Here is an 11,335-nt window from a genome sequence, read left to right on the forward strand (position 1 = left end):
TGGACGGCGGCAGCCATTACTTGAATTTAAAGCGTCGTTGCCCTTACAGTAAGCTGCACAGCAGCATCTAACATCTCTTGTTACGACTTCTTCTCTCCGGCCCTCTGCTAATCATTTACTCTAAAAAGACGTAATAAAAGCGCGAACGTTCACGGTCACACTGTGTGAAGCGGAGGCAGCGTGATAGACGGCAAAGCTGGGCACGATAAATTAATCTCAAAGTGTCCCCTGGTGTCAAGAGCCAGCAGGGGCCGATGTTTGACAGAACTGACAGACAAATCATGTCAAGGCGACGTCTGCGATATTGAACAAGAGCTGAATTTATTTTATTTATTTATTTTTTCCCACGCAGGAAGGAAAAATGCTGGTGCTGGAACGTGCTTCATTTTGTTTGCACTGATTCAGGTTTCTGTATTGTGGATTAATGTTGCATATAAGCTTAGAAAACATCTACTTTTTCATCTTCTCAACTTTCCCCTAGTTTTTTTTTCTTTCTAATTTTTGAATGACATAAACTTTCTATAGTTGTGACTTGGATTAGATGGGGGGGGGGGGGACACTCCCAGCATCACAGATGAGGTGCAAAGAGGTTGTGAAAGCCTTTTGGGGAAAACGTGTCCTTGAACTGGATGTGTTAATGACTGAACGAGGAGGCAAGAAAAAATTATGCAGCACCTCCTCTCGGTATTTTGACTCACTTGTGCCTTTGTAGAACATGAATGGCACCTTAGGTTTATTTCAGCTTGGAAATGTGTGTCTGTGAGCGCCTGCGTGTGTGGCGAAGTCAAAGAATTAAAGCTTGACAGATGCTGGAAATGTTTTTGATTTCTCAGAGATCATTATTGAGTTTCATGCAGCTGAATGTCGCCTGTGTGTTTGTTTGTTTGTTTATCTGTGCCTGTGTACCCGTGTCAGAGCTGCACATACCATAGCTGAAAAATATAGAAATTGCTATGAAGCCATAAAAAAGGAGACGGATGAAAGGTTTGTGTGTGTGTGTGTGTGTGTGTGTGTGTGTGTGTGTGTGTGTGTGTGTGTGTGTGTGTGTGTGTGTGTGTGTGTGTGTGTGTGTGTGTGTGTGTGTCTTGACACGTATTTAAGTCCATAGGCTCTTTTAAACAGCTTGGTTTGCTTTACCTTAAGGGCTCAGTTGCCAAGTCAATAACACCCGAACATTTAAGCAGGTGTCGAGTGTGTATACAATCCTGACTGTAAGCTGTAAACTACACGTTTACTACTTTTAAAGGGGGCTTCTTCAAAAGCTACAGTGATATACTCATCGCCAACAAACTCCATGAAAATCACCCATAAATTGGCACTAGATAAATAAATTAATACTCTAAGTACTGTTGGTGTACCCAAGGTCAAAAACATCATATTTTATTTGTACCATACAGCTAAAAACAATGAGTGACACGTGTGTTTTTTACACACATTATATTGTGGCTAAACAGTTGCAAAACTTTAAAGCCTTAAAAAACTACGTGTCTGTTATTTTTCATTGTAGAATTACTTTCACTTATGGATGCAGTAGGTTTGAGAGGAAGGCTCAGAAATCATATCTAATCCATACAGAAATACTCTTGACAGGTGCTACAACACCTTTGATTTAAACCTGTCGTGCTAATAATTGGACACAATCTTATATATAACACTTAAGTAAAATATTTGGATACTAATCCTCAAATGTTTGACGCTCCAATATAAATGCTAAATGTATCTTTGGCTCTTACTTTGTAGCTCTTTCATTTGAAGCTACTTGAGGAAATCTTTAACTAAATACAATTTAGATCATGTGGCCCAAGCTTAACGTCTAAAGCTTTCATTAGCTTTTAGAGGCTACAATGTACAGTCAGTTGTTAGTTAGCCTTTAGCCCCTCCACATATACAAAAAGTCAGTTACTAAGATTTTGGAGCATTTTCTTTAAATAAACTTTTTTTATAAAAAACATTTTTTAAAAAGGATAAATTCTGGGCTATTTCGAAGCAATGAGATGGTATAACAGACTGTTGGTTTTGGTCTTTTTATGAGGCTTATTGTCAATAAAACAGTTACACAGCAATCATTGAAAAAGCACAAACAGCAAGCACAGAGTTACTAGTTTCACTGTAACCATAGAAACCTGATAATATTCTTGTTTCTTGTGTCACAATCATAGGTAGTTTACAGATACACATTGTAATAAACACATTATTCATTTTGAATCTAAAGTTCACTGGTTTTACCCGTTTTACTTTGGCTATTGTTAGCTATCTCTGTCTCCCATTATTGTATTGGTTTCACACTACTGGTTTAACGAAAACCATTAAAAGAAGTGACTCTTTTTATTGGTCTTTTATGTGTATGCTGTTATCCTTTCAGTGGCATTGGTAGCAGTAAAGTGACGGTCCTGGGCTATGGCCTACTCACCACAGATGCACGCCCCCTGGTGGAGGCACTGAGCGGGCAAAGGTTTGCCGTGGTGGTGGTGGACGAGTCGCATTATCTCAAATCCAGGAACGCAGCGCGGACGAAGATTCTCGTTCCTCTCATTCAGAGCGCCAAGCGCGCCATCCTGCTCACCGGTACCCCTGCTCTGGGTCGACCTGAGGAGGTAATAAAACTTGATTAAATGGTAATTTAATGACGCCTCAGGGGGAAAGGATACAAATTTAACTGGAGTAAGCTGTTTTGTTTTCTCACCAAATGACACGGCAGATTCAAAGTTCCTTCAAACCCTGCTTTGAATTTTTAATGAAAAATTAAACACAGAGCTGAAGAGGAGGGAGCAGTGTGGCTAAATAGAGAAGGCTGCATTCGGTAGATTTGGAACAGATGGATTTTTATAAAGGAATCCTGAGCCCACACTTGTGAGGAGAGATTAGCAGGCCAGCTCGGGGCTCAGCTCTAGCTGCTCACAAAGGTGCTCCACTGTGCAGCGCAGGTAGATCGCCATGGTAACTTGCTCTAGAGCAGGCTACGCTCGGATCCGACATTCAAAAAGCCAATTAACTCTCTCCGGCGTCACTTATCCTCCAGGATCCCGTGGTCTTATTTCAATAACCTTTGTTGCAAAAACTTCATTTACAAAGCCCGATATGAAGAGACACTGCACCGCAATAAATGAGACAAGTAATAAAAAGAAACGCACAGGAGGAGGGGGGGGACTATTGAATTTCAAGACAATAAGAAGGGCTGTTCACAGGACAATGGTGTTTGGAGAGCGGCTGAGCCAATCCCCTCTCCATAATGATTTATTATATCGTTTTTTATATATGTTATATTGAAGCTGTAGATTACAGCCATATTCCATCACTGCAGCTAAGGAAGATGAAGAAGACGTCGTGAATAGAAAATCCTTTCACCGTCTCAATGTGAAGAGACAATACAGTATCAATAACAAACACCGTGTGCCCGCTGTACTCCGATACAGCTGTGTGTTTAGGCATTTTAAACTTCCCACAATTCTTCCAGTCATCTTCTGCAGCTTCGGGAGCAGAGTAACTCTTAGCTTTTACTGTGTTTGTGTTGCTTAAATAGTCATGATGTTGGCTTAATGAATAATTGATGAAAGTTCATGTGTTTATTAGCTAATTCTCATCATCTTCTGTAAAGATTTTACCCCTTTTTTCCTTCCTTTTTGCAATTTCAGTGCAACATTTAAGAATAATTTGTTTTAGCACACCGTACAGAACAGCCTAATTGTGATAGCTGTTTCCTTCAGTGCACACACAACCACACGCACCCACCCACGCACATACACAGAGGCCCCATAATTATTCGTAACCTGCGGTGTATCTTATTTAAGTTTTTTTTCCCCACCCGAATGTCTGTGCTGCATATTAAAAACATTACAACTTTATTTATTAAGGTCTTTTCTTCTAAACAGGTTTCCAAAGTGCTCTGCACATTTATGTAAAGGATATGTTAAATAACACCACAGTGGAGAAACTAAGAAGAGGCACCGCCTAAGACCCGAGCTCTTTCATGGCATGCATTTTTAATTTTTCTTTGCTATTTGGGCTGATTGGGACCTAAATAATGTAAAAACAAAGAATTACCAGATTTTTTTTTAACCTAATTTTTGTTTTTGAGAAAGATGAGATCCACATATGAGGACATTTGTTTCAAATTTTGATAGAACAGTGGCAGCATAATGTCCTCTTGAGTGCATATCAGGCCCTTGTAGAGAAAAATTAAGTATTTTGGTCTAGACGTCCCAAAATGTGATGTCCACATATGTGGACACCAGGTCCTAGGAGGTTAAAGACCCAGAAAAACATCTGTCTGTAAAATTGAAAAAAATCAATGATGAAGAGTATATTAAACATTCAGAGACACTATTTATACAGTTCAAATTTAAAAAATAAAAAGATAATCTGCTTTGCTGGGAGTGTGTGTGTTGGTCTCTGCCTATTGGTGCAGTTTAATTTCTGACATCACTATGTTCCAGCTGAGCCACACCCACCCACCTCAAACCAAACAGGAGACGGTCAGAAATTGAAACCTCTACCCAACTTTAAAAAAACCCCAAACTGCTCCATCTTCAACATAAATAATGTATTGCATCATATTAGTATTTTTTTAGTTAATATTTTATTAGTAATTATCAGTTAAAGTCCCCAAATTTGTTACATTGACTTGTTATTGCTAAGACTTGCTTACTCCACATTGTATGTTTTTAAAAACATAATAAATATGTGTTTTTATGTTTTAAAAGGAAAAGAAATGTTAGTATCACGGGGGACTATTTTCAGCTGTGGATTAATACACATTTGACTCAATTACAGTGTGTGTGTGTGTGTGTGTGTGTGTGTGTGTGTGTGTGTGTGTGTGTGTGTGTGTGTGTTTACACTAATGAAGGAACATGTTCGCTTACTGATGCTGATATTAGATTTTGAACAACAAAAGAGGTCGATCTCTGTGGTTCAAAGAGTGACATGTCAGCATTCACACACACACACACACACACACACACACACACACACACACACACACACACACACACACACACACGTACGTTAGTAGAATCAATTCATTGCTTATTTTTCATTTGATGTGTTGAAGAAATAATATAAAAGATTACCAACATTATTTCTAATAAATTCCTATCAAAGAGGCTTCATATATAAATATTTAGCAGTTCATATATAGAAGCTTCATTATCAGTGAGCTAATAATCAACCTCCTGACTAATATATGCTAAACTAATATATGCTAAACTATTTATGCGGGACTCTGCTTGGCTCGCACTGTCATCTAACTGCCACGTTGCTTTGAGGGAAACTTAATTATTGCCTAGACCCGATCATGATAATTAACTGATGAAATTCAGGCGGATAATTAATTCCAAAACGAAGTAAAGTTAGTACTCGCAAGTAATCTCGAGAAGGTGTATCATCGAAAAAGTGCACGCGCATGTGTGTTATAGACTTCGGCGTGTGTGTGTGTGACACATGCTATCCTGTCTTTGCCATTGCCCGCCTGCAGTGGTGAGGTTAGTTTTTAGATATCATCTCTCCTTCCTTCTCCCTGCCACTAGAATCTGAAACTGAATATAACATTTTATCATCCACAGCATAAACCTGATAAGCCCTGTCCCTGCCTCTGTGCCAGTCTCCTCACTGCCATCATTACTCACTGTGGCTCTGACATCGAGTTAGCACACAGCTCAGGGCATGCTGCACCGTTCATGATGTGCCCTCATTCCTCCCACCTATTATATCAGTGGCGTGAGGGGGGATGCAAAGCTCCCGGTGAACAAGTGCTGAATTTAGAATAAGGCTCGTCAGTGTAGCTGCTGACGATTAACTGTCATTACTTGAGAAATTGCTGCATATACTGGAAAACTGACAGGGATGGTGTGCATTCAAACAGCAGCCTTGATGTTTGCACACACACTTACACATACACATCACGTGAATATTCTGTGAGCTTTGTTGCAACCTGTGATATAAACACGCTCTTTACCTGCAGTCACATACGTCCACTGAAGACAGACAGCAGCAGCTTGTCTTTTGTCTTGCGACATCAAGCAAAGCAAAGATCTTTTGAAAATCTTTATGCCAGGAGCTGTTTAATTGGAGTAAGTCGACTGTGTCCACATCCTTAAAATTTCAAATCCGTTTCATTTTCTTCACCTTGTTAGACTGCACAGCGGTTTGACCTGGTTAATTGGTGCTGACACAAATAACCACACAGTTGCACAACGCAGCGCTGGTAAACTAGGCGAAGGACAGCAGGACCTTGGGTAAGCTACAGAGAAGATGTACTTCATGACAGTAGACTAATCATGAGCTCTGGTAAGGTCTCTGTTTAAAGCTAAAAAAAGCTCATGCTACTTTGTGCAAAAGCGAAAAGGTGGGAACTAAAACAGCCAGCAGTTTCAAGGATACATACATGCTAAATCAGGGGACTTTGTTTGCTTTACTTTTCTTTATAAGAGTTAAAAGTTAGACCCGGCAGCTGGTCACCTTGCTTAACTACTAATGTCAGTTAAATAGTACTACAGTCGAGCTTGTTAACACTAGCTAGCATTATTCTTCATAAGCTACTGGTCATTTTCATAGACTATGTAAAAGAAGTGGATGCAGGATCTGTGTCTAAAAAGTAAAGGCAGTGCAGATGTGTCCTACATTTGCATTCTTTGTAATGGCCAGCAGGAGGCAGTTCTACTGGCTCCTAAACAGTCTGAGGTTTTAGAAGTCTATGGGAAAGCTATGTTACTTTTCTCTTTGTTTATAATCTCCGTTAGCATTTTCCTAAGTAGTGTATAATCTCAATCACTAGTTTCAAGTCTTCTTTAAAACATCAGTGTTCATTTTCGTAAATTATAGTCCCATGTAGGAGAAAATAGAGCATAAAGCAAGTCGCTAGGATGCAGTGCCCTTGGATTCTCAGCTACATCCACTCCTTCTCTTTTGACATCTGGTTTAAAAAAAACAAAAAACAACACATCAGAAGCCAAATGCTCAACTCAAGACTTCAAAAACCAATATCACAACAGTTACATCTACTTTTATAGATTCCATAGTCACATCAGTGTAGCTGTACTAAAACCCCCATTTTTATGCTTCATTTCTTTAAATAAAAAGATAAAGATTGTTAGAAAGAAACTGTATGATAAGGTAAACTATGCAAGCAATGAGAAGATCATTGGCGTTATAAAGAGATTCGTTCAGAAATCAGACAGTGAGATATCACACACTCTCTTCAGTTTGCTTCAGTTCTCTATCTCTTTCCCCCATACAGACATAAACACTCTCACAGATATTTCTATGAATTAATCCATGGTTTTATTAAAAATTGTAGTTAAGGCTCCTTACCTGTCTGTGTATTTTACAGCTATTCATGCAAATTGACGCCCTTTATCCCAAGAGGTTCGGAACCTGGACTGACTATGCCAAAAAATACTGCAATGCCCATTACAGGTGACATTTTTCTAAATTTCTGCATATTTTATTGTTGTTCCTATTAACATGAACCGCAATGCTAGTTTACATTTTATATAACTGTATTTGTGTGTTATGTCAGCATTTTTGTTATTCAAATGCACTTTGTTTATATCGTCCAGAGTATTACCCAAGAACATGATATTAATAGTACCTAGAGCTAGGAGAGTGTTAGCTTAGCCAAGCATAAAGACAGGAAGCTAGAGTAAATAGATAGCTCCTAGCTTTCTCTTCACAGCATACACTCCACAACAATTTTAATATTGAAATTGGGAAGCATTATTGTCGTATTGATTTGCCTGTTTTAACCTAGTATTACTCCGCATGGTATCACGCACATTTCTATGCCTCGACAGCTAGGGATAGAAGCGTTAGCGACGCTGAAAGCTATATTTATGTTCAATTTAAGTAGAACTGCCACATCTTCCATACCACACAGTGAAAATGAGACACACAGGTGTTGGGTTAGCATATCTCTAACCTTTTGTAGAATTGAGGTTGTGTGGTGTATCTGAAAACATATGTACAACAGAAAAATTAAAACTTATTCAGGTACAGGGTTTTGGGTCTTGATCTCTCTGCAGCTCCTTAAAAGGATATTTCAAATTTGACGTTTACTCAGACAGGATGAGCTGATCAGGTTTTGGAGATGGGTGGTCATAAAAGTCTCTGTGACCTTTTTAACCATTTTTGTGACCTGCCAGGAAATTTCACACGCATAGCATAGTGAAGTAGTGCTATTTAAACCACGTGCACAGTGAATTTGTGATATTCACGGCTACCATTTCTTTGGCCATTATTCAACACTATTATTCAGGAACAGAAGGGACGATTGTGAGCACGTTTTATGTTGGGTCAGAAACTGAATTTGTGGCACTAATCTTTAAAAAATCTTTAATTAAATTCCTTAAATCAAAGTCTTTGCTTTATTTAGTTTGGACAGGTGTAGAAATGAAGTGCAACCTGATTGATGGTGGAGGCATACAACTCATTTACGGTGGTAACTGTACATTGATGAAAATTGATTGACACAAATCAGATGTTATTGAATCCGCACCTTTTGAACCTATCTTACTGTGCCTGCATTTAAGTCCACTATCACCAGATTGAAGTGTACTCATTCACTGTTTATCTGCAGTTCTGTGGAATTAGCACAGTTTCAGTCCTTCTCACCTACCATTTAATTGTGTCTGCTGGGATAAGCCGGCCTATACCTGAGCCTGGATTGGTGGTGCTGCTGAGTTGATGGTTTGTTGTCAAAGCCAGACTGCAACTGAAGCCAAGCGCTAAATGCCAACTGGCTGCCAGTTTACAGTGATGATTGGTTACATGTGTGAACAAACACATCAAATGCATTGTTTTGGATGTCCATCAAAGTCAGCAGCTCGGTCAGGGAATGGCTTGGCGCCATTAAATATAATGCTTTGTGTCTAAGAGCGCTTGGTGTGGCTGGGGAATGCCTTTCTAAGTCACACGTATGCACTCTCTCACGCACACTCAGAGGAGTGCAAGGCGGTGCCATCTGAGTGCAATCTTCCCTTCTTGTTTCTTACATAAAGTTGAGGTTGCTGTGGGAAACGGCAGCAGCAGAGGTGAAAGGAAAAACAGCACTGCAGCTGGAGAGATGCTGGTTCAAATCTGCACACAAGGGGGAAACATTATTTTAGAAAGAATGAGTTAGTTTCCCATCCTACACCAATTACAGCTTTAAACAGAGAAGTGTGAAACAGCCAATTTTGGCAGTGCCTTGTTAAGTTTGTCCACACTTCCAGCCAATATGGCAGATAACCAGCCTTTGTGTGGGGGGCCAGTTCTATTCTAAAAGTCCATTTGGCTGATGAATTGTGAAAGTTGCCCGTGAGTTTTGGAATAAACCTGCTGCTGTGGCCATTAGGCAAAATAGTTTCCTGCTTTGCAAAGTGCCCTTAAGCAAAAAGGCAAAAAAGAAGATTCCCCAACTGCTCCAACAGAGCTGCTTAACAGTAAACGATGGAAGGCTGTTCTAGTGCTGGGCAGCTCCCAGGTGGGAATGTTTAACTGTTTAACTATTCCTTCAAGGCACTGCTGCAAGTAAATAAGTGTGGTTTCTTGGGAAGTGCATCTCAGTTAGAGGTGTGTGTATAAAAAAGTTAGCAGGCACAACTTCATCACTTATTTATTCTCTCACAGGTATTTTGGGCCTCGCAGGCAGTGGGACTGTCGCGGGGCGTCCAACTTGGAGGAGCTGCACCAGCGGCTGAGTCAGATCATGATCCGTCGTCTCAAAGCTGATGTGCTCACTCAGCTGCCCCCCAAAATCCGCCAACGTATCCCCTTTGACCTGCCCAAGGAAGCTGCAAAGGTAGACGTGGGTGACGCACGTCACATGTGAAGACAAGTAATATGTATTTGTGTAGTTTCTGTAGTATATTTGGACTACAGATGAATCATGAACTGGTTGTTTGGTCAGCTGATAATAATCTGTGCATTCTATTTTGTAAGATAAAAGAAAAAAGAGTGCCTGTTAAGTTGGACAGTTTCCAGATTTTTTTAAAAGTGGAGTTATTATTTATTTTAAATGTTCTGATTTAATTGATCTATTGTGACAACTTCTCAAAATTCTCAACACCTCTGAGTCATTGGAACGCTCAGTGCAAGTCTTGACATCTCCCGTCTGACTCGTGGACCTCGTTGCTTTTGAAGGACGTTTTTTTTAGAATATAAATTTATGTCAAACATTATGTCTTTGTTTCTGTAACCACGCAGCAACACGTCGCTGGCAGCTCCATTCACGTTATCTAATTCTTTCAGCTACTGACAAAGCTAAATCAGTCCTGTTTTCAGAGCTCTGCGGTGTCAAGGTCTGCTTGTATCCTTTTGTATAAAACTCGCCCACAATCGGCAGAGCAGAAGCGAGTTTGGCGAATCCAACTCGAAGAGGGTCATGTGAGAAAACCTCTGAAAAAAGTGTGAGAGATTTCTGCTGAATAAAAACAAATATTTTCACATGTGTTTATTATAGCAAACGGAATATTTGCAAGTTTATGGTTTTACAAAACCAGCATGTAGATGAGGTCACTTTGTGCAATTTCCTGATATTTTATAGACAAACAATGAACCGATTAACTAATAATTAAGCACAGTTCCTCAGTTAATCAGTCTCCTTTGGCCTCACTGTGAGGAGCTGTGCTGCTGCACTTGGTTCAGTCACCTGGTTATTTCTTTCTCAGAGAAAAATGCCTGTTACTCCTTTAAGATTAAATAACTCTCTGTTAGTCTAAGCTTAGCAATGAGGTCTCTGTGTGCTTGCTATTTTTCCTCCATCATATAGAAGATACCAGGGTATTTGTAGAGTAAATGTCATGTTTTGTGTGTAGGTGTTTGGATCTCTTTTAGCTTCCCCAAAGTTGTAGTTGCGGTTTCTGCCTCCCACGCTGCACTGGATCCATGTGAATGTACACGTGAATGCCAATATGGCTTTGGCCCGGCTTGTGCGCAAATTAGTGTGTCTCCTCTGCTCTATGCATAGGTCACTGAGGTCAAGGATTACCAGTAGTTAGTTTCCAACTGGAAGCACCCACAGCAGCACACACTCAGAAACATCCACTGAGAGGCTTTTGTTACATTTTCTATCATTCAGTTTGTTTTCAGAAAAGCTGGAAGGCTGTATAAAATGAAAGCATAATCACCTGATTTGAAATCCATCTAAAATCTGTATTTATTTGGAAATAACACAAAAACAACATATCAGATGTTGAAGCTTCTTCGTCTTCTTCTCTTGCCTTCTCCCTTTAGGGCTTGCCAAAGCAGATCGTCTGCCTCCATATCATCCTATCCCTGCTATTGTCCTCTGTTAACCAAACCCTCTGCATACGCCCCTTCACTGCATCCACTCTGAGGTCTTCCTCCTGCCTGGTCCAAAATG

General features: G+C 39.9%; 1 protein-coding gene across 7 annotated transcripts in view; it reads left to right on the forward strand.

Moving 5' to 3' along the window:
* Positions 1 to 11,335, forward strand: part of zranb3 (zinc finger, RAN-binding domain containing 3) — a 135,633-nt gene that overhangs the window by 20,911 nt on the left and 103,387 nt on the right. For all 7 annotated transcript variants that reach the window (XM_026158746.1, XM_026158745.1, XM_026158744.1 and 4 more), the window contains exons 5-7: positions 2,363 to 2,594; positions 7,325 to 7,410; positions 9,601 to 9,772. In XM_026158746.1, coding sequence (XP_026014531.1) covers positions 2,363 to 2,594; positions 7,325 to 7,410; positions 9,601 to 9,772 — 490 coding nt within the window. The remainder of the gene's footprint in view (positions 1 to 2,362; positions 2,595 to 7,324; positions 7,411 to 9,600; positions 9,773 to 11,335) is intronic.

This window comes from Astatotilapia calliptera, chromosome 23 (assembly GCF_900246225.1).
Source record: "Astatotilapia calliptera chromosome 23, fAstCal1.2, whole genome shotgun sequence".
Classification (NCBI taxonomy): domain Eukaryota; kingdom Metazoa; phylum Chordata; class Actinopteri; order Cichliformes; family Cichlidae; genus Astatotilapia; species Astatotilapia calliptera.